The sequence below is a fragment of the Takifugu rubripes genome, chromosome 10 (genome assembly GCF_901000725.2).
Source record: "Takifugu rubripes chromosome 10, fTakRub1.2, whole genome shotgun sequence".
NCBI classification, from domain to species: domain Eukaryota; kingdom Metazoa; phylum Chordata; class Actinopteri; order Tetraodontiformes; family Tetraodontidae; genus Takifugu; species Takifugu rubripes.
Window position 1 is genome coordinate 7,550,190 of NC_042294.1, and position 22,323 is coordinate 7,572,512.

The following is a 22,323-nucleotide window of genomic DNA, read 5'->3' on the forward strand; positions in this document are numbered from 1 at the left end:
TCGTCCGCCACCTGCCGGCATTGGCACGGACGGAACTTAAAGGAGGAAAAGGCTGGAAACGGAATCAAGGGGACCCGTCTGAATACAAGGCTCTTCTGCTGCCAAGTTAGCCGACGGCTTTTACGAGCTTCTCGCAAAAACGCGTCTCACCGTTCCAGAATGGCTTCAACCGGACAAGCGCTCTAAAAATAGCCTGTAACGCTTTAAACTTTGTTACAGGAGGCGTCCGAATCAGGTTCATACTTTATCCAGCCTTTTGTCCAAGTGCCGAGCTTCAGCTGGCAGAATTCCTTCAGCTCTCATTAAAACGATCCTCTTATTAACGTGTTTTCGGATGATTTCCCGGCGATCTGAATTCCTGTAAGCAGAGGACGTTAATCAAATCAGCGGGCCTAAAAGAGCAGCCCTGTCCTCTGCAGTGGAATTTCATCACCGTAAGTTACAGCTAATCGAATTCGGCCACTTATTGGCCCCCGTGACCTGGCCCTGGCCTGGCCAGAGCGGAGGAATCCTGTTTCCGCCGCTCTGAGAAACACTCCAACGCTGGTGCGGCGGCGCGCTCCTTTGTGCCGCTCAATCAAAGATGCACGAGCCTCGTTATCGGATTATAGTTGGAATCGATTTGTGTACATCCGTGATAAATACGACGGGGCTTTATTGGTAAAGCTTCTTCAGTTAACCGCTGCTAAACTGTTTAAGTGGGTTTTCCAGGTCCGGGGGCAAAACTTGAGCTCTTTTGTTGAATATATCGTCGCGCCGCTCTGAAATATTCATTGAGAATGCCTCTTCATTGTTCTCTTCTGTCCTTCCAAGTCTCCGTGTTCCTCCCACAGCCAACGCGGCGCCGCCTCCGCCACATTTTCCGCAGGATGGCGTGGATCCGAAAAGTTGTGCCGAGATTGCCTCTAAATAATGCAGCGATGGAGGAGACCGTCGCCGGCGCTTCCGGGTTTGCGCTTTTTTTCGGATTTCGGCGAAATTCTTGGGACTTTTAAAATCATTCAAGGTAGAAAAGGTGGATTTAGCTGGCGCATGAATCCGCAGCCTTTTAAAAATCTTGGTGCCAACACTTTTCTCTGGATGAACTGCTCGCCGTCGTGATTAGAGGCACTATTTGTCTCATTAAAATGCTTTTAGTTAAAGGAATTGAGGGAGCATCGGCGGCAGAGTCGAGGTGGAAAACCTTGAACTTGCCCCACCACAACGCTAGAACATTGTCCTGACACAGATCTGACGATGGAAGACGTCCTTCAGCTTCTTCAGCATGATAATTATTATCATGGAGGTGTGTTAGCATTTCTGACCTTCTGAAGTTAGCTTGATGTTTCAGCAATCCGTGACTATGTGAACACTAAAGAGGACTAATTTAGCTGTGTCAGAAGCCGCTACGCTAATCTGAGCGCACCGGCCTCTTGGCGATGCTCCCTCAGTAGGAAAGTTGTGGCAAAGGGCGGGGATGAGGCCCCAGATCAAACAATGGACAAACCCAGGCGCAGCACATGCAAAACACCACAACGCTTATTATAGCACTTGTGAGAAAATCTGCGTAGCCATAGTAACCGAGTTCCTCCTCGCTCATTTTGTGGCTCAGCATTGAGAATTGGCACTTCTGAGGGCTGTGTGTGTGCATGTAAATATCAATAACAGATGGAGAGCGGGGCAGATGGTGGTGAGCGGGATGAAAGGGGCATCATGGGGGCGCTTTGATGTGAAGCAGGTGAGAGGGGGTGGCTCGCTCAAGCCCTGCTGCCACCCTCATCGTCTCCCTGACAGAGTGTGTGTGTGGCCCAATAACGGATGTAAAAAGAAGTAATTCTAGACCAGTTATTGTTTCTACATCCTGTCATGTGCAGGGTTTGTTTTTCAAAATAAAAGCTGGAAATGACGCTGACATATCGACCAGTTATTCATCTGAGCTCTGCAGAGAAAGTGTGTGTGTGTGTGTGTGTGCGTGTGTGTGTGTGTGTGTGTGTGTGTGGAAGTTTCCATTATTTGGGTCCAGACAAAGAGGGCGGGGCAAACAAATGCTACTCCTTCATGTGACGGGATGCGATCTGTGTTGTGCTGTTTCACGTTCTTCTTTCTTGTGACCTGAATGAAACTTGGAACCTTTTGGAACGTTTGGAAGGCTGCATCCATTGTGACTGATCACAGTTCCGGAAAAGGTGAACATCAGGAGGAAATGCGCTCACCGGGAATGACGGCTGAAGCAGCAGCTGGGAGCCTGCCCCCACACTGCTACTCAGCATATTTACACGCACACACACACACCCACCCACACACACACCCACACAAAGTAACACTACTGTAGAGCACAATGCAGCTCCCGCAGTTACTGTATAATTAAAGTTTCTACAGCCTTCGCAGGAAAACGCCTCACAGACGAGACGACATCTCACTCCTTTTTTTTTCTGAAAAGACATCACCATCAGGGTGATATTTAGGGGAATGTAAGAAATTTAAAGCTAAAATGACAAATCCTCAAAAATTAAACCCTTTTAAATATTGTTTTTTTTCCACCTGCAATTCATATCCAGTTTCTTAGCAACTCATTTATGTATTTATGTATGTGTATCACTTACTTTGTCCAAGGTCTGTTCCATCCTCTTGCCCAGTTGAATAGGCTCCAGCGCCTCCTGCAAATCTGTGCAGGAATAAATAAATAACCGAGGAGAAGATGAATAATAGTGATTAACCATTAGACAAAATGGATACGGTTGCTTTGACAAAGAAAAAGCAGGTACACGCCTATTAGTGGCCCCTACCTGGGGCTGGGTAACACTTCCTGGCCTCCTCTTTATGGATGGCCCTTCGTAGCACCGCAGGTTTAGCAGAGCAGGTATAAAAGCAACCTCGACGCAAATTACAACATCCCTCTGCGTTTCTACCTATTACACGTTAATGTCATTTCAATATTTTACATTAAAGCATCCCGGAAGGTCTTTGTTGCATGTTTGATTCGAGGCTCCGACGGCCTAAAGCCACAACACAACAACCGGTGCCTGTGCATGGAATATGCTAATAACGTGGAAACCAAAACAGAAATAGCACAAGCACCCAGAGCTGAGTGACTAATTGTCAGTTGTCCAGAGTTCTTCCTGAAAAGGGCCACCGGCACGTTATGACGGCAGAAAAATAGGATTAATATGAGTTGAAAGTTGCAGGGATCTCCGTGAAATGACCCTCCCTTTCGTTCTACCTGTATCGCTCCCCGTAAACACGCTTCATTTGAGCTCCGGAGCCTTTTCACATGAAATATGCTCTGTGATTACAGCTCGCATAGAATAGCAAAACCTACCTGTAGCGACTTGTGATGAATGACCAGCCTGAGGGCATAATTTAAGGGAGAGAAAAAACCCTCTTCTCCTTTTTTACACTGATATTTATCAGGCCCAGTGCACCTTAACGTGGTTCCGGTTCTCAAAGGTCGCCGCGGGCTCCCGGCCCTCCGCAGGATGACTCACGGAGTGTTCGGCGGGCAGCAGGTAAGACCTCCCACCTGTTACAGCACCGTCTGCGAGCGTCTGTGAAACAAGCAATTGTAGCGTCGACGCCGCGTTCCCCGCCAAGCACGCCTCGGTTGACCGGCGGCACATTAAATCGTGGTATAACAGCTCTGGCGGAAATGCAGCAGGGAAGCTTCCACAAAGGCTGGTTCCCGAGCAGCAACTCCCACTTAGAAGTTGCCACTTCACCTTAAACACCCCAAATTGGAGCATTATGCCAGCTTTGCTTTACTCCCCCCCCTCCCCCCCCTCCCCCTCCAACCTGACTTCTTATTAAAATTCTATTGTGCCGTTTTCCTCCACAATCCTCATTCAAAATGTATTTTCCCTGACTTTATTACCTGCTGCCATCCCAGTAACAGAAAACTATGACCATTTTTAAAAACAGGCACTTCTTTGGATTTCCTGAGCAAAATAAATCCCCCCCCCCCTTGTGTGTGGAATAGCAGCATTCCCGCGTAAATGGAGTGTGTGACGATTATCTTTATAAAGGGGTGGACTGTTGTGCTCATATTAATAAAACTGTTGTCCTTGAATTCAGGGGCCTTTGCAGGCGTGCACGATTGCATCAGTGGACCACCCCCATTTTTCTTTTACTCTGTCATCATGTCAGATGGTTTGTTTACGCCAGCGGAAGAGGTCACTTTAGAGGAAAACGAGGGAGTCGGATATCGCAAACAGCCCGCAGTGTAATTTTGAGATTTTGAGATTTGAAGCAGCTTTAACTGCAACTCAAGCAAAGCCTCGGAACGTGGCTTCAAATTTGGCATTTGAGGACGTTATCTGGTCCCGCAGCAGCCACATTTTCTACCCTCTGTCGTTACAGCCACTCGTTTGGGCACAAAATGGGGAATAAATGGGGTGCTTAATGGGCCCCCGAGGACTTATGGGGGAGGGGTGTGTGTCGATGATGCAGTCAGCATTTCAAAAATATTCCAAGACTTTCCAGGCAGCAGGGAAAGCACCCCAAAGCAGATGCACATTGATGGGATTCCAGATATGCAGTTCTTTCCAGGGACAAGAGACTGGATTTCATAATCTTTTGTGCGTCACACAGGGCCAGAGAGAAACCCCCCCCCCCCCCCCTAACATTTCAGCAAATATTCCCCCATCCAGCAGACATTTGGAACCACCTGCCCAGTGCTTTTATTATCATCATGACTTATACCTGTACAGGACATATACAGAAGTGTGGCTTCTTCAACACAGATGCATGGAGTTTCATGTTAACTGTGATCTTTACTCAGGACTGTTCCTGTTTCTTTCCATTTTTTTAGATAAGAGCAAGCAGTTGTAAACACACAGCGACACTGAGACAGACTTCTTCAAGCTCAGGAGCCGCGCCATTGTCCAACAGCGCGTGGCGCCATCCCCGGTGATGTTAAACGAACATTTCCTGCAGCCCACTCATCACACCTCTGGCGCTTATGGCACATCAACGGAGCAATTTATTGATTGTCTCTGACCAGATCGTACAAATAAACATTAACAATGAGACTCCTTTTAAAACCGGGTGATAGGGTTTTGTTGTTGCTGTTGTCCACTATTTTCACTTTTACGGACAGGATGGAGACCGGAAAGGAACAATTATCTCACAGTTTTTAACATTTAGGAACAACAAACCATCCACTATGTAGCGTCAACATATGTGAATTGTACAGATGTTTTGTTGCTGCTAATTTTGTCCTTGTTTACTCTCAAACATCCAATTTCAGGTATTGGTAAAAAATAATATATATAAAGGAGCGGCCCCCGCGAACAACACCGACTGATCTGGGGGAAAAGTGATACATTCCGTGTGTGACCAGAGGAGCTCCTCCAACATCGTTCAGCAAAGTAAAGCTTTCATTCCACAATAAGAGGAAACGGCACTCGATGCAAAATGGACATTGATACAAAGGTCTTTGGTGCTCACAGTCTGGAACGCGTCAGTAGTGATTTGCTCATGTCCTTGGCCTCTGCGGCTGTCCTGACCCTCTCGTAGCCCAGGACGGACATGGCGTGGTGGCAGTAGTCCTCCACTTGTTTGATCTGCTGGATGCTCAGCACCGTCCTCCACGCGCTGGCCGCCTGTGTGGCGTTCCTGGACGAGACGATGAACGGCTTCGAGGACGAGCTGGAGCCGCTGGTCATGTTCAGTGCGAACGACTCGATGTCGTGGTTGGAGGTGAGGTTGGCGAAGTGGTAGATGCCCCGCAAGGTCTTGACCGGGTTGTCGACCAGGTCCTCGTAGCGGACCGCCATGTATTTCCCCTTCAGCCAGCTAGGCGGGTTCAAGGCGGTCCTTAAAGTCCTGGAGGTGCGGTCGCAGATGACTTCCATGGCGCCGATGGAGTGGTAGTCGGAGCCGTCCTTCTTGCTGGCTTTGTGGCCCGGATCCACGAACGGTATCCGTCTGAGTTTCGGATCCCTGCTGCGGACCACCTGTAAATTCTCCCTGATTAAGCCGTGTCTGGATTTAATCCTGGAGTTGGCCACAGCCCGGGGGTCCCTGACCAGGTGTATCACCTTCAGGTCTAAAGAAGGATCCTCCATGAGGGGGGCCAGCACCATAACGTCCAGAATGCGTACCCCTTTAATGACTATGGTGTTATATTTGAGACACTCCTCCTCTAAAAGTCGAAGGCTCTGTGGGGGGCACTTTTTACACACCTTATCGTCAACCATGCCCACCACCTCCTTCCTGTAGGCCGAGCAGAGCGGATACGAACACACTACTTTATTGAGGGTGGCCCCAAATATTCCCAGGGAGGTCAAATTTTTGCCCCCGGGGCTGTTGTAAAGTTGGAACACGGACAGATCGCAGCGGTACAAGGAGCTGAGCATGTCCCGAGCAGCCCCTTGGAGAGACACGGCGTCGCCGGGGTAGAGTTTCTGCCAGATGTGCCACATGGGCTCGTACAAGAAGAACACTTCGGAGTTTTGGTTGAAAAGCTCGCCGAAAAAGGACGAGCCAGACCTCCAGGTGGTCAGAACGTAGATCAGCTGCCTCTTTTTAGCCAGCGAGGGCTTGTACAAGAAGCGAATGTCAGACCTGCTCTGGTACGTGGTGCTCCGCATCTGGTGGTTGCACTGCTGCGGCTCTTTAGTCCATTTGTAATTGGCCAGGTTGAGCATAGTGAGCACCAGCAGAAAGAAATAGGCCATAAATAAAACAATCCTCTTCCTGCGGAGGACCTTCATCACGATCCGGGGCTGTGCTATTATCTTGGTATGATTCCTGTAGGTTTTGAGCTTCCTCCCAAAGCCAGCATCCTTCTCCCAGGGTGCTGTCAACTTCAGAGGTTGATGGTATTGTTTGCCTCTCATCTGTGCCCTCTGAGTGGCTCTCACCACTCCAAGAAGCTCTTTACATCGACTGTGCCACGACACGCTCTGGAGAACGCGCACACGCCTGCACTGGGAGCCGTTATTCCCCCAGCAGAGCACCAGCTTATTATTAGGTAATATTCGACAGCCCCGGCACGATTTTCACTGCACTGCGCAATGGTCTTCATAGGAAGCGCGGGCGAGAGCAGCGATTAAGTGGCCCATCGCGAACGCCGCGGCGGTTCTGTGGGTGGCCCGCGTTCAAAACAAAAAGGAAGGAGCCTTCCTCGCTGCAACAGACGCCCTGTTTGTCCTGCCGAGGCATCCCTGCCTGTTTGCCAAGCGACGCATCCTCGTAACGCTGAATTAAACCGTCCCGTCACGGCGCTCGCGGCGCGCACCCGATCGCTTTCATTCTCAGTAACAGAGGAACGGCAACGCGGGCTGGAAAATATATTGGTCCCCCCGTTCTTCCTGCTCTCTGTTCGTCCAATACAGTCTGGATGGAGTGAATCAGGATGGGAAGGCAGAGACCCTCCCACTGCGCTACGCTATTGGTTGGCGTCACCGCCTTCGCGCGTCGGCGCGCTGCGCTATTGGACCCCGCCGGCGTCCGTGACGCCGCTGCAGGCTCGATTCCGGGCGGCCCCAGTCAACAGCCATGGTCGACGGTGGGAAATGCTGCTCGTTGTGGTTTTGGGGGGGCTACATCACCATCTGCATCCTTGGAACCGTGTTTTCAGTCGATCAACTGCGTGAATTCTGAGTCTTTAATACTTTCCACGCCTCCATAACCGATGTTTCTCTTCAAACTCACGTTTGGCCCTCACGCTCTTATTTGGCACATATAGGCCCTTTAAACCGTGCATCACACTCTGTATTAAATGTGCTTATCCCAGGTAAAGTGCCGCTCGTAACCCTAAAGGCAGGAGGAGGGGGGCATTTTGATGAGCGGTACCACACACGCACTGCAGCAAAATAGTCCTCTCCGAGAGGACATAATACCAAAATAAATGGAATTTAGAGATTAATCTTACTATTGGATTCAGATGATTTTAAGGATGCGGTCAAGCATCAGTGGGGAGGTGACATCTGACATGGATTCAGCGGCTGGAAAAAGCATGTGCTCAACCCCATGGAAGCAAACTGCCTGCAGACTGAGAGCTAAGAGGCTTCCCAGTCTGGGGGATTATTTTCCAGCTACTAAACGGCCCTAAAGGCTGGGAAAGAGGTTGGGGCCCTGCGACCCCCTGATGAGTAGTTTACTCGGTCCAGACGATCTGTTTGGTGATGTCGTCGCTTTGTTTTCCTAGATTGGATATCCTAATCTTTTATTTATTTATGTTCTATGAAAATGTTCGTTTTGTCACCGATTGTAAACAATATTTAGCTGCGCCTGTTTGTGTCAGGCAAAGATAAAACAAAGCTGAGATTAATACTGGATTACAGGATTTATGCCGAATAATGACACTCAATAGCCTGTAAATAAGAGTATTTGCCTGTATTTTTTATCCCAAACATGCTCTCTTTCATCATCCTATGCAGGCACTTAAACAGCAAAAGCTTCGTGTAGGCTGCCCCCTGCTGGAGAGTAGAAGCACACCCCTGTAACCAAACAGACAAGACCATTTATTTTTTTTATTCATTTAGACTGATTAAATTGGGTTTATTTGAAACATATATCTGTAAACAGAAATACAATCTGTCTCCTATTTTTCTCTTTCTTGAATTTATAGCGCCGATTAATTAATTAAGTGCAATTGCATTATTTCGCCTATTTTTATGATGTCTTGGTGGTAAATTCCAGCCATATCTGGCCAGTTACATCCGCAAATAAAACCTTTAGAAAACTAGGCCGCAGAGGGAAACTGTGATGGTTTGTGATGCCAGACGCATCTTAAAATTAAAATAAATGATCCATTTGAAGAATTTGTTCCGTTTTTTGCTGGTGTTTTTTCTTTTTTTCAAGCATCCCAGGCCGGACAAAGCCGAGCTCTCCTGTTATGTAACCACCGAGTACGACGTCTTTGCGCCTGTGAAACGGACGGGAAGCTGGAGGAGGACTCATGCGCAGTGCGCGCCTCGTCAGCAGCATCAGGACCGAAAGCGCTCCCCGGGAACTGGCGCCGCGAGGGAAAACTCCATTTTTAAGCCTCGCCAGCTATTATGTAGCCTCGCACTCCAGGTTTGGTGCGTTTTTTAGCGCGACGCGGCCGGGAAAAGTTGATCGTTGTTGCTTTTTACGCGCAGAGATGCGCCGATGAGGACGCTCGCTGAAAAACGCGTTGATGTCGCATCGCTTTGAATCTCTCTGCGGCGCCGCGACACAATTGAGAACAACAGGGATTCCATCAATGCCCCCCACACACGACGGGCTTTCTTGTGTAACAGTCGCCGCTTCCTAGTGGGATGCACATCAGTGTTTGGCCGTACTCGCTCTCCGTCGTAATGGCAGCTCTGTATCAGGGCACCGACGCCTCCTCCCCGGATAAATATCTGGCCTTGAAAGACGTGAGGGAGGTGAAGGAGGAGACGACGCTGGACGAGAAGCTCTTTCTGCTGGCCTGCGAGAAAGGTTGGATATTGGTTCAATATTTCTATGTCTAATCATGGACATTGTACCGTTAAAGGAGAGCAGTGCGCTACCCCCCCCCAAACCAGATGTCTGTGCTGGCTACCAAATTTGGTCTCCAGTCCCATCAACTCCCAGCAAAACCAGTGCAAACAAACTCACGTGACGAGACCCAGCTCCAGTAGATCCCGCCGCCCTGCTGGCTGACCATATAAAGTCAGCGAACATGGCACCAGATGAGGGAGATGTTTGTGTTCTGACCGCTGGTTCCCAGCATGTTTGGTGCCAGGTTTTGCTAACCGCTTGTCTCCCCCCCCCCTACCCCACCCCCCACCCCCCCAGGCGACTACTACATGGTGAAGAAGCTGCTGGAGGAGAACCGCCACGGCGAGCTCAACATCAACTGCGTGGACGTGCTGGGCCGCGACGCCATCACCATTGCCATCCAGAACGAGAACCTGGACATACTGCAGCTGCTCCTGGATCACGGTTGCCAGGTGACGAAGAGCGGCGCGGCTAAAAGCTGCAGCGGGCCTGCGGAGGAGTGTTTTATTGCTCCGTTTCACTCTCCCTGTTCTTATTTACAGGCCACAGATGCCCTGTTAGTGGCCATAGACTCCGAGGTGGTGGGAGCGGTGGACATCCTGCTCAACCACAGGCCCCGGCGCTCCTCCAAGCCCTCTATCGCCGTCAGTGTTCTCACATTTCCCAACCGGCTGCCGCGTTGTCTTTTCCCGTACTCGCCGACTGACGGCGGTTTTGTTTCAGAAGCTGATGCAGAGGATCCAGAACCCGGAGTACTCCACCACAATGGACGTGGCCCCCGTGATCCTGGCGGCCCATAGGAATAATTATGAGATCCTGACCATGCTGCTGAAGCAGGACATATCGCTGCCGCGGCCCCACGCCGTCGGATGCGAGTGCACCCTCTGCAACGCCAAAAACAAGAAGGACAGCCTGCGGCATTCCAGGTAGAGCACGCGCCGCCTCGGTGACCCCGGGCACGTGAAAACAGAAGGACCCCTCTGAGCCGAAGCCGTCAACATACCGAATTCCTGCGCTTTTCGCATTGTCGGCGGTACTTACAGCTCCCAGACGGCGGTGCCGACAGGGTTCCGGCGTCGTGGAGCGGCCATGAATCAGCCGGTGTGTCAGGCTCAGCCTTCGGGAAACGGCCTCGCGCCTTGTTTTTGTGATTGCATCGCTCGAGAATGTCAGCGGGAGCTTAGCATTTCTGGTTTTACCGGGTCCGAGCGGTGGAGGGAAAGCTGAAGGCCGACTCCTGCGGCGCTGCTGCCAGATCTGAGTCAGGTTTTCGATACCGTCTCAGAGACTGAGCCATTCTCATTCTCCCTTTAGCCTCCCACGTGTGTTAGATAAACGACTTAGCCGGCAGTTTGAGAGGCTAACAACAGGAGAACCAAAGAAAGTCCGAGTGAACTAGGGACAGTGAGCTGTTTATTAGCTTTTATTTGGACAGTTATCCGTCTGCACAGCTCTTTGTTTACATCTGCTCCCATCGTATTTTCGGTCAGGTTCCGCCTGGACATTTACCGCTGCCTCGCCAGCCCCTCTCTAATCATGCTAACCGAGGAAGATCCGATACTTAGAGCTTTTGAGCTGAGTGCGGACCTGAAGGAGCTCAGCCTGGTTGAGGTGGAGTTCAGGTACGCTTGGCATCAATTTAAATGTATCTAGAGAGCTGTTAGACATCCACAAACATCTGTTTTTGCCCACTTTTTGATACCTTCCCTCTTTTGTTTCAGGAACGACTACGAGGAGTTAGCCAAGCAGTGCAAGATGTTTGCCAAGGACCTGTTAGCGCAGGCTCGAAACTCCCGAGAGCTGGAAGTGATCCTCAACCACACGTCCAGTGAAGATCACGTTGACAAGCGAGGCCTCCTGGAGGAGCGCATGAACCTGAGCCGGCTGAAGCTCGCCATCAAGTACAACCAAAAAGAGGTATCCCTCCCTCGTATTCCTATGTTTAGGCTTCTTGGCCCTTTACCACGTCTCTTTTCACCCCTCCAGTTCGTGGCCCAGTCCAACTGTCAGCAGTTCCTCAACACGGTCTGGTTTGGCGAGACGGCGAGCTACCGACGCAAACACACCTGCCTGAAGATGGCCACGGTGCTGAGCGTGGCCGTGCTGTGGCCGCTGCTCTCCGTCTGCTACCTCCTGGTGCCCCGCTCCCGCGTGGGCCAGCTCATCCACACGCCCTTCGTCAAATTCATCATCCACAGCGCCTCCTACCTGACGTTCCTGCTGCTGCTCAACCTGTACTCTCTGGTCTACAACGAGGGCAAGAAGAACACCATGGGCCCCGCTCTGGAGATGATTGATTACCTGCTCATCTTGTGGATCATAGGTCAGCGTTCCCCTCCTCCCCAGCTTCACGCAATAAATAACGTTTATATCCGCCACCTTGAAAGCAAACGGCAATCAGAACGTGTATTTCAGAGCTTTAGATGGCCAATCCCTTCTGAATAATCACTCATCTCTTAATGGCTGCCACAGAGCCGAAGTGGAGGAGGAATCTAATAATACACGCTAAAATTTAATAGTAAGACGCTGCATAGTGGGATGGAAATGAGAAGTTCCTGTTATGGTTTGGATGAAGTCCAGCATTCTGTATCCTTAATCCCATCATGCCCATCATGACAAGCAGCTTTTTATGTGCTAAACGACAGAAAGCCCAGCTAGCGAGACGGGGCTTAATCAATCAGTTCTGCTTGTAATCGAGCCATGTAGATGAGAAACCACAGCTTTTTACCCCTCCCGCGCGGCCCGTCTGAGTGCTGGACCTGGCCCATGCATGTGCTCACGCAACACAAACCCAAACCAGGCTGGATCGTTACCACCGACCGGTGGATCTCTCTCGGGACCGGGCCTCTCTGCCATTAGCATTCAGTTACTTTAATGGCCTCCTGCCTTGGGCACATGCAGCAACTCTGCAGCCACAGTCTGTCGATGCAGGTTTCATCAGCAAATAGTTAAACCTTCTTTAATAATTATATCGCAAGAGTGACAGGGGTTATTGATATATGTCGGTGTAGTTCCCCGTATTCCCACTAGAGGGGGCTAAATTGCAACCATAAATACATATAAATCAACCCAAATATGGTCAAAAATAATAATTAGATACAACTAAGCCTTAATGGGGAAACCATACAGAGTGTGAGGATTGTACCGGAAAATCCATCCGCGTGTATGTGTATGTGTGTGCACACATCTGATACTGTGAGGGGACTAACCTCGACAACACATTTAACTCACCAAACAGAATGAAATAGTCATTTTCTATGAGCTCTGCATACTGTGAAACCATGGCAACCAGTAACAGATGGGTGACTTTAGGCCAGAGTGGATCCGTCGCTCTTTGTTTTATTGCCCGCACTGCAGATTGATAATTTATCATGTTCCATTTAGCTGCAGAGAGACGGACGATGATCTTTCAATTCATATAAATCCGCACTCCCTCCGGCAGCTGACACTTTAGCAGCTGGGCTTTAACTCCCAGTCTGTAGACGTGTGTCATAACGGTCCCTTCCCGCTCTCCTCTAGGGATGGTGTGGTCAGACGTGAAGCGTTTGTGGTACCAGGGGCTGGAGGATTTTCTGGAGGAGTCCAGGAACCAGCTGGGCTTTGTGATGAATTCCCTTTACCTTGCCACCTTTGCACTCAAGATAGTTGCTCATAGCAAGGTAGTGAATCATTTCCACCATGTGTGATTCCTTTGGAGGAACAGTAACACCTCAATCTCGCATTTGATTTCCAGTTCAAAAATGTGGAGGACACAGAGAGGAAAAACTGGGACGCCTTCCATCCCATCCTGGTCGCCGAGGGCCTGTTTGCTTTTGCAAATGTGCTGAGTTACTTGCGACTCTTCTTCATGTACACCACCAGCTCCATACTGGGACCATTACAGGTAGAAAAGCACTCAAACTGGACGAGTGATGAGTTGCAGTTTTTCATTTGGCCGCGCCTGCTGTAATACCAGTGCGCCACCAGGAGGCGCTGTTTTTCGGAGATACGAACTATCAACAGCATGAACTGATTTAAATTGAATTTATTCGATTTGCTGACATCTACGTCATTCAGATTAGAAGAAAAAAACTGTTGCTGTGTGAAATAACATTTTATTGCACTGAAAGCCAGTCCTAAAAAGGCTGAATCCAATCACCGTGACCAACTGCGTGTGTGTGTGTGTGTGTGTGTGCTCCAGAATAATCACCGTATTTCCAACTCTTTGGAGATGCCAAAGGCAGGTTTGCGCAACTTCTGCTTAGACATCACCCAATTCAGACGCTGCAGTCGTTCCTTTTAATTACATTACAATGCTGTGCTGCGCCGAGCCATCTGGCAGTGAGAAAAGGGTGGTGGTGAAAAGCAGGCCAAGTGTGATTTGTTGTCAGTAGAATCTCAGCTCTCTTCCCATCCAGATCCAGCCTCGCTCCGTAGAGGTACGCAGAGAAGCTGACTCAGTCTTTAAGGTTTCTTCCTGTTAGTCATTTACCGTGGTCCCCCTTTTCCACCTTTCAGCTGCAGTCTCCTGGATTTTCCCTGCGTTCTTGCTCTTCCTCCCTCATTTGCCCCCCCCCCCCCCCCCCCCCCCCCCCCCCCCCCCACACACACACACACACACACACATGTGACATCACCGTCTGGCTTGGTGGGGCGGAAAAAGCGATTAGATGCGGCTTACGCGCAGACACACCTCCCGACGAAGGCACAGATATTTCCACGCTCCTGTAATACGTGACAAGCCCCCTGCCGCCCCCCATCCCACTCACTCACACACACATGCACACACACTCACGCACACTCATTAACATGGCGGCTGCGAGCCTCGTTGATTTCATTTCTGCCCCGATGGGGCCAGCTCATGTTTCTGCTCGACTCCCCACCGCAGAGGTTGGAAACAGTGACTAAGAGGTGCGAGGGCGTGTGAGTGGACGTGCACTCTCGCCCCCACCGTGAACTCGGACACGATTCCAAAAAGCCAAATGAACTTTTGCCTCAGCTTCTTTTTATCTGCGTCACTGCGTGAGCTCCGATTCCCAGCCAGGTGAGGAGCTCCTGCTGTTTGTACAGTAGCTAAGAGTGGCGACCCGTCTGGGCGGCCAACAACCCCCCCACCTCCTAAACCAGCCATCTCCGAGGAATACACGGGGGGGTGAGCCTGAGGAGAGAATGACTAACTCTAATAGACGGGCCCTTCTCCTCAAACAAGCTGCCTCAGTCACTGCGGCCATCCCAGTTTAGTGGGAACGCGGCCTCCGTCCACACTGGGAACTGTGTGTCAGATGTTTTTCTGAGCATCTCCAGTAAACAGATAAGCCACTCAGGTTCATAAATAGGAGTTTTCCAAGACTTTCTCTCCTAATTTATTCCGTGTTTGTTTCTCCTCATAAACAAGGCTGAGAGGAGCCCAGGCTGCCAGAATATTTCAGCTTTTTTCCTATTTGTCATCCAATTATGGGGAACGTTGGGGAAAGGTGCACCAGCACATCTTAATAAAAACACCATTCACGGGGAAATGTGGCTCTAGATTTAAAAGCTCTTAAAGTCATGCATTAATGTGAATATCAAAGGAGTCGGTGAGTAAAATCAATGATTTCCTGTCCTGTAGATCTCTATGGGTCAGATGCTGCAGGAGTTTGGGAAGTTTCTGGGTCTCTTCCTGCTGGTGTTGTTCTCTTTCACCATCGGGCTCACACAGCTGTACGGGAAGGACCAGAAAGAACCTGACAAGAACTCGTCCAAAGACTGCCAGGGCATCTTCTGCCAGCAGCAGAGCAACGACGCCTTCCACACGTACGTACGAGAGAGCCGTGACCACAATTCTTCGTCTTATATTGGAACTATAGTCACACGGGTCTCGGTTTTCATAGGTTTATGGGGACCTGCTACGCCTTATTCTGGTACATCTTCTCCCTGGCCCACATCGCGCTCTTCGTCACCCGGATCAGCTACACGGAAGAGCTGCGCTCCTTCGTGGGTGCCCTGATCATTGGCACCTACAACATCGTGGTGGTCATCGTGCTGACCAAGCTGCTGGTGGCCATGCTGCACAAGAGCTTCAGGCAGATCGCCGTAAGGGCCGCCCTCTTCGGCCGTGGAGCTCCTTTTCACAGACCTCCTCCTCACGCTTCCGACCTTCTCTCCGCAGAACCACGAGGACAAGGAGTGGAAGTTCGCCCGGGCTAAACTCTGGCTGAGCTACTTTGACGACAAGTGCACGCTGCCGCCGCCGTTCAACATCCTCCCGTCTCCGAAGACCGTCTGCTACCTGCTGACCAGCATGAGCAAGTGGATCTGCTCCCACACCTCCAAGGGCAAGGTCAAGAGGCAGAACAGCCTCAAGGTGAGACGGCTCACGCCAGCTGCCTCAAGGCGGCGCCGTTTTGATTCCAACTGATGTCATCTGCTCCACTTTCCGCCGCAGGAGTGGAAGAACCTCAAGCAGAAGCGCGACGAGAACTACCAGAAGATCATGTGCTGCCTGGTGCACCGCTACCTGACGTCCACGCGGCAGAAGATGCAGAGCACCGACCAGGCCACTGTGGAGAACCTCAACGACCTGCGGCAGGACCTGTCCAAGTTTCGCAACGAGATGAGGGACCTGCTGGGCTTCCGGACCTCCAAGTACGCCATGTTCTACCCGAGGAGCTGAAGGAAAGACTGGTTTTCTCTCCCCTTCTCACCTCTTTTCGGCGTGTCCCAAGCATGCGATAAAGTCGACCACTTTGAGGCACTGAGGTAGATTTTTAACCCCAAACTTATACAACAGCGTACATATTCTCCACCAAAGCCTCCATCTCAGGCCCCTTAAGTATTATTCAGCTATCCTGCCTTTTTGTAAATAAAGATAGCCGCTGTTTTCAGAAGAAAAATAATAAAATTTCGTGACTTCTCTGACCTTCCGGGGGTTTCATTGCATAAGGGTTTGAATTGTTGACATCCAACAGTGGAAAACTCTTCAGTCCAGGCCCAAATCGCCTAAAATAATGATGCAATTACTGGGCAGCAGCCCAGAACGCTCGCACGGACGCAGACAAAGGAGTGGAAAATCGGCTTCTTTTTATTCAAGCAGAAAAATAGAATATAAATAACATTCACAGATTTTTTTCACTTAAAAATACTTTTCATTTCATACCTGCCTTTAAGAAAAAGAAATTGATGAGATAAAGGAAGAACACTGATGGTTGTGCTTGGCGTCTGTAAACAAACCGGGGGGAAAAAGAGCTATTTTCACATCAAACCAGCGTAACAATTTAAAAAAGAAACCTTGTATATTTTCAATATTGCACTCTTTACGCCTCACTCCTGCATCAACGAAGCTAAACTCTTTGTCAGGTCCGTCTGTTCTAGATCATCCAACTCAATAAAAAAGCCCGGTAAGACCGGAGAGTCGAACTGAATTTAATTAGAACGAATAGTGCAATGGTGGGATGTCAAAACAGATGTGCGCCATCTGATCTTGGCAGCATTTTAACATCTGTGTTGAATGTGGATAAATGTGGAGGATTTGACATCTCTGCATCCAGATGTGCGTCTGGCGCGGCGCTCCAGATCACTGCCTCCGTCGCGGAGCTACCGGAGGCTCAGCACTGCTTATTCTTCAGCACGTTCAGCCCCTTCTGGTTCTTGGTCTTGAACGCCATCACGAAGTGCTGCGGGGCGATCTTGCCCCGGCCGTCCTCGTCCACCTGGCCCGTGAAGACGTAGTTCAAGCCTGGTGAGGTCACACAAAACAAACCTGAATGCAGTGGCGGAAAACGGCAGAGACATTCAGGGAGGCCAGGCGTGAGAATCTGCACACGGCAGCTCTGCGTCATACGTCTTCAGCCCCGCCACAGACATGTTTGAAATCTCTTTGACTGTTTCGGACAGTGAGTTGTGCCGCTCACCTCGCGCGTTCTCTACGGGCTCTACCAACCCATGCCAAACGGGGCAAACTCAGAGTCGCGGGTCCGTGAAAACAGTCAACCGGTGGCTACAGGGAGCTAACTCCACCCGCCCCACACTCACCTCTCCGGATGAAGGGGCACTTCTTGCAGAGGATGACGATCTTGGTGCTCATGGTCTTCCCCGCCTGCTGGATGGCCAGGTTGCCTTCTTTGTACACGTTGATGATGGAGACCGTGGCGTACGTGCTTCCTCCTCTCATCACCGCCGTGATGACGGTGCCGGTGATCACTGTCATGCGCACACACAGACACCAGTCGGCTCTTTAAAATGGTGGCGAAAAGGCGCCCAAGATGTTTTCATTTTCCGATCGAACTACGTTTAGAGCCAAGCTAAATTGGGCAGCTGCTCAGATTTAATGTTGGGTCATATATCAGTGGTCCCCCGTTGTTATCGAAGGTCCCCGAGGGTCACTGAGGGCCAATATGTGGCTCGCATTAGGAATCGAAGCTGTACATTTACAGCTGGATTCATCCAAAAATTCCACAACCCCCTTTTTTCAGCTCTCGATCCAGGAAGTGCTGCCCAGCCGTAAAGATATCAAGATGAATTGTCGGCATTTCCTCTCGGGCTTCCAATGCTCACATTCTAAGTATTTCTGCGACTCGCGAATTTGTGGCGAGTAGCTCTTTCAGAAACGGTCCGAAAAAAATCAAAAGATCGGAAATCGAAACTGATTCATGTTATGTATAATGTAGAGCAACCGCTCCTGCTCATGGTTACATTGTACATGATGAGAAGTCTCCAGACCAGTATACATGATTGCCCGGCCTTTTGTCTCCCAGTTGGGCTGTGCAAAGGTCAAAAGGTCGCTGGCTGAAGCCCCAGTCGTTTCCTGTTTAGTCTAACTTCGTCCCCACCAGGAAAATTGGGTTTAGGCGGAGCCGCGACTGGGATTCTCTTCTTTAGTACGTCTAACCTTCGCGTGCTGTCTGGCCCTTTGACTGGTTCTAACGTGGCTACATCAGGGATCCGAACCATCGAGCTGCTTCTCTCATTCCCAGACTCCAGTTGAGACGTCTACAGTCTATCCGCTTGTGTGCTGCCACATCAAATGAGCTTTTTCTTTTTTCCCCTCCTCTCTTCGCACCACCGTGTTGCTTCCAAGTGAATTCTTTGGAACGCCGGCGGAACGCGCGCGGCTAACGTCTCCTGGAGGAAAACATCACAGCGAGCGGGAGAGCGGCGGAGTCTGAATCAACACGTCTGGTCTCTGAGCCGTTTACCCGCCGCCTGCGTGTGTTTACCCTGGAGGAAACTGGGTCCTACTGTATACACGACTTCACTTCCTGTCAGGCTATCAAGGGAAGCCTTTGAGATGAGCAGAGACACCGACAAGAGCAGCTCGTTGTGGGGGGGGGGGGCTTTTCAGGAAAGAATCTGCCCCCTTTTCATGTAATATGATCTACAATCAATAACCAGCAACATTAGCTGATTTAAATCCTTGACGTCCTTACCAAAATTGCTGGAGCAGTAGTTGCTCTCAAGCGTTCCCCTCCTCTTACATTTCTGCTGGCACAGGGCGACAGAGTACTTCAGAGCTGCAGACACACACACACACACACACACACACACACACACACAAACTCTTGAATTCAGACGGCGATTGATGCTGACTGTATGAAAGCGCGGAGCCAATGGTGGCGCGTGGAGTGGAGACTGATACAGCGAGGGTGATGCGTTGCTGTGGACGCCGTCACCTGCCCACAGTCTATATGAGCCTGTGGTATGTGGGGAAACGCACAAGTTGTGTTTGGACACGCGCTGCTGTTGGCTGTGGTTTTGACTCGTCTATACTTTTATGGTCTTTTTGATTGCTACCTCAGAGACGGGTCCGCGCACACGGTCACGCTGTCCAATCCCAAATTCCTTAGTTAGCCCCGTGCTCTGTGAATTATTTAAGCCTTTTCACGTGAATCTGGTCCAAATCTGCGATTAAAAGCAGATCGGCGGCGCCTCTCGGTTTCCAACTCCACGTGTGCGAGGGAGAATCCAGCACCGGAGCGCCAAAGTGCCTCGCAGCTGCGTCGGCACATGCAGATGTTTGCAGAGGTTCTGGGTGAAAGTTGCTACCTACGTATGGGCCTGGTGGTGACCGGCGACGTGGTGGTGGTGGGCGCTGTCGTGGTGGTGGGGAATTTCTTTGGCCTGAACTTGTAGTGTCCGATGAAGCCGTCGGCGGTCAGGCTGAGGTCGGACAGGAACTGGATCAGGAGCTGGTTTCCGTCCGACAGCACCGGCCTGCGAATAGAGGGTCACTCACGGCGGCAACGAGACGCACGCTTTCACGACAAGAAAACCCTCTGCGACAGAATCACCTACGCTGGGGGGCTGTCTCCGCAGTATTTGCCGATCCGCTTGGCGTCGTTGATTTCGGCACCGTTGAAGATGGAGACGTGGTCGTAGCGGCAGTAGTTGTCCCTCTCCACGTCGAACTTCTCGAACTTGACTTCGATAATCTGGAGGGGGCGCGAAAGACAGGGAAGGGGATCACTTTGACGGCGCCGCCGGGGCAGCGCGCAGGGGTTTCAGAGGCTTGACGGACAGTTTCATTACACTTTCTCTCCTGCCTCTTCATCAATGCCACGCCACAGATCTGGGTTCAGATATCGGGCTGTTTTGCAGGTAGCACCCAATGCAGATATCATCTTTGCCTCAAGCAAAGAGGAGCTGGAGAGATTTCTTTTTTCTTTTTGTCTGTACATTTCTAACCCAAACCTCCACTGCCTCGGGTCAGAGTCCCTACTGTAACCCATCTATTCCATATCTTTGCTTTGCTAGCATGTTTATCCTTGGATTTGTTGGCTGCTTTTCATATCGGGGTCATTTCTTTTGAGATTTTTACTTCTGCAAAGGAAAAGGACTCCATGTTGAATGTGCCCACCTGGTTTTTCGGTGCCACGATATGCCAAGAGCAGGTCACCCCTGCTGGGTAGTCCTTCTCGGGCCAGTTGGGCGTTTTGAAAGTCCCGGAAGGCTTGTCCAGTCGCCCTCCGCAGTACCGCTCCCCTGCCAAGCAACAGGTTCAGATATTTAATCAGAAACATTTCTTTTTGTTGAAAAGTGACATGTCGTGTGGTATTACCGAATCTTTAAAAGTAGTCGGAAAACATACGTAATATCTCATTGTGATGACCAGTGTAAACCCTGCTTTAGAACCACTGTCATTTACAGCAGTCAACTCCTCCGAGCCCAGAGAACCAGCCATTAAAATTCCAGCAAAGCAGTAAATGGTAATCTGCATCCCCGCGGACTGGAGGCAGGTCATTACGCTTCAGGTGGCACTTGTGGCCCGTGGTTTTCTGCCAGAGCATTCCTGAAAACTGTCGGCGTGAAATTCCCCACGGTGCTGTGAAAAAGGGCTGGGAAATCTGCCCGGTTTGGTCCAATCAGACAGGGAAACGGCGCATTCCTCCTTTTCTGCCTGCAGATCGGCTCAACTGTACTCAAGCGAGATTTTCGCCGAGGCTTTACAGCACCGTGCACCGACCTCTGTGCTCATTTGCTTTTCAAAGGCGAGCATGCCTGTCTCAGTTTACTGTATAGGGTGAAGTCATAGCAGAGACACAATCCCACATGCCACTAGATTAGGACCCCGCTGTGTTATTAAAGCCACCACCAGCCCTACAAGCTTTGGCACACTGACGCACATGTTTTTCCTACCTCTCTCATGTGGGTGGGCTGCAGAGAAAACAGCCAGAAAGCCGCTGCCGGCCGTGTTGGCGTCAGACAGCATCTGCAGCAGCATCTTGTTGCCAGTGGAGACCAGGGCCCCGGGCTTGAACGTGCCACAGAAGCGGCCGAGCCTCTGTCCGTTGACATGACCGCTGTAAACGTCCACGTAGTCGTAGCGGCACAGGTTGTCGCTCTCCAGGTCGATGAAGCGGAACGACAGGACCACCACCTTTCCCTCGGGGACCTGGGTGGGAGTAGCGTTGTTGTTTTTAGGATTTAAGCGATAACAGATCACAGCTGGCTTGTTATTTTTATTAAGTTTATCACAAATGTGTTGTCACATGTATTGAGTTTGACAACATATTTTACACAAGCAATATTGAGTTTTATACACCAAATACTTCATCCTAACTAATAAACTTGGCTGTTTAACTTTACTGTAAAGTCAGCAAAAAAAGTGCCCTCAGTTGGCTGCGGGTGGCTATTTTGAGAGGCAAATTGGCAGTTTGGGTAAGTCAACGTGTACCATAGTGTTAGAGAGTTAACAAATCTGCTATCAGCGGGATCACCATATCATTTTCCATGTGCTGTGATGGATACACATGCAGCAGGACTCACTGTGATCTTCCACACACATTTGGTGTTTGGAGGGTAAACCCCCGGGTACCCCTGGCTCCCGATTACTCCAGAATCTGCTGTAATATTTCCGCCGCATGTGAAGACAGGTCTGGAGGGAATAATAATATATATATACTTTTTAAGTATCCACCAAACGATGAAAATTAAATACTCAGACCAGTGCTGGTGAGTACATAAGCCCTTTCCTTTAAAATTAATTCAGTAAAAGAGAGTATAAACCTGTACCTCCGCTGAGATTGTGCACAAACATCTGTCAAAAAGAGTAGAATCCAAGCGCAAAAAACGCCGCACGTCCTCCACATGGTCTGGTTAACGGAACGGGCGCCTCGCCTGGTATTGACCCTTAACATGAATGACATTGTGTTCGGCAGCAACCAGCTCCAGGGGGAAAAGTACTCGGGAGTTCCTGCGGAGAGTTTCTGCAACTGCGAGCCGGAGCGCATGAATATAGCGCTTGTTCTGTGGGGTAGGAGGGACGGAGCAAAGGCTGCTGGCTTTTTTAAAGGAGGGAGGAAAGTTTGAAGGGCGACTCAAAGTTCTGACCGGGATCATACGGATTTGGCACGAACACAACAGATGATATGAATACAGCTGACACAAGTTGCGCATGTAAAATAAGGCATGTCAGTCAAATTGTCTGCAGCTATAAAG

The 22,323-nt window shown here is 50.2% G+C and overlaps 3 protein-coding genes across 5 annotated transcripts; 1 reads left to right on the forward strand and 2 right to left on the reverse strand.

Moving 5' to 3' along the window:
* Positions 1-4,617: 4,617 nt before the first annotated feature.
* On the reverse strand, positions 4,618-7,517 carry chst2b (carbohydrate (N-acetylglucosamine-6-O) sulfotransferase 2b). Its single transcript, XM_003968022.3, has one exon. It carries the CDS (start codon positions 6,813-6,815, stop codon positions 5,418-5,420), a length of 1,398 nt encoding a protein of 465 aa, XP_003968071.1. The 5' UTR covers positions 6,816-7,517; the 3' UTR covers positions 4,618-5,417.
* A 951-nt stretch (positions 7,518-8,468) lies between these two features.
* Positions 8,469-16,309, forward strand: trpc1 (transient receptor potential cation channel, subfamily C, member 1). 2 transcript variants are annotated; one of them, XM_029842438.1, is made up of 13 exons: positions 8,469-9,390; positions 9,730-9,884; positions 9,975-10,076; positions 10,159-10,358; positions 10,923-11,054; positions 11,154-11,349; positions 11,419-11,755; positions 12,952-13,091; positions 13,166-13,315; positions 15,020-15,204; positions 15,282-15,483; positions 15,560-15,754; positions 15,836-16,309. In XM_029842438.1, exons 1-13 carry the CDS (start codon positions 9,225-9,227, stop codon positions 16,061-16,063), a joined length of 2,388 nt encoding a protein of 795 aa, XP_029698298.1. In that variant the 5' UTR covers positions 8,469-9,224; the 3' UTR covers positions 16,064-16,309. The 2 variants fall into 2 exon arrangements, with proteins under 2 accessions (XP_029698298.1, XP_003968072.1); XM_003968023.3 differs by having other exon boundaries at positions 8,470-9,390; positions 10,156-10,358.
* A 145-nt stretch (positions 16,310-16,454) lies between these two features.
* pcolce2b (procollagen C-endopeptidase enhancer 2b) lies at positions 16,455-22,160 on the reverse strand. 2 transcript variants are annotated; one of them, XM_003968024.3, is made up of 9 exons: positions 21,898-22,159; positions 21,652-21,760; positions 21,022-21,277; positions 20,243-20,367; positions 19,681-19,817; positions 19,436-19,599; positions 18,816-18,899; positions 17,422-17,589; positions 16,455-17,125 (listed from the first exon to the last, which is right to left on the reverse strand). In XM_003968024.3, the coding sequence occupies exons 1-9, from the start codon at positions 22,113-22,115 to the stop codon at positions 16,995-16,997; spliced, it is 1,392 nt and encodes a 463-aa protein (XP_003968073.2). In that variant the 5' UTR covers positions 22,116-22,159; the 3' UTR covers positions 16,455-16,994. The 2 variants fall into 2 exon arrangements, with proteins under 2 accessions (XP_003968073.2, XP_029698299.1); XM_029842439.1 differs by lacking the exon at positions 18,816-18,899 and having other exon boundaries at positions 21,898-22,160.
* Between the last annotated feature and the right edge of the window lie 163 nt (positions 22,161-22,323).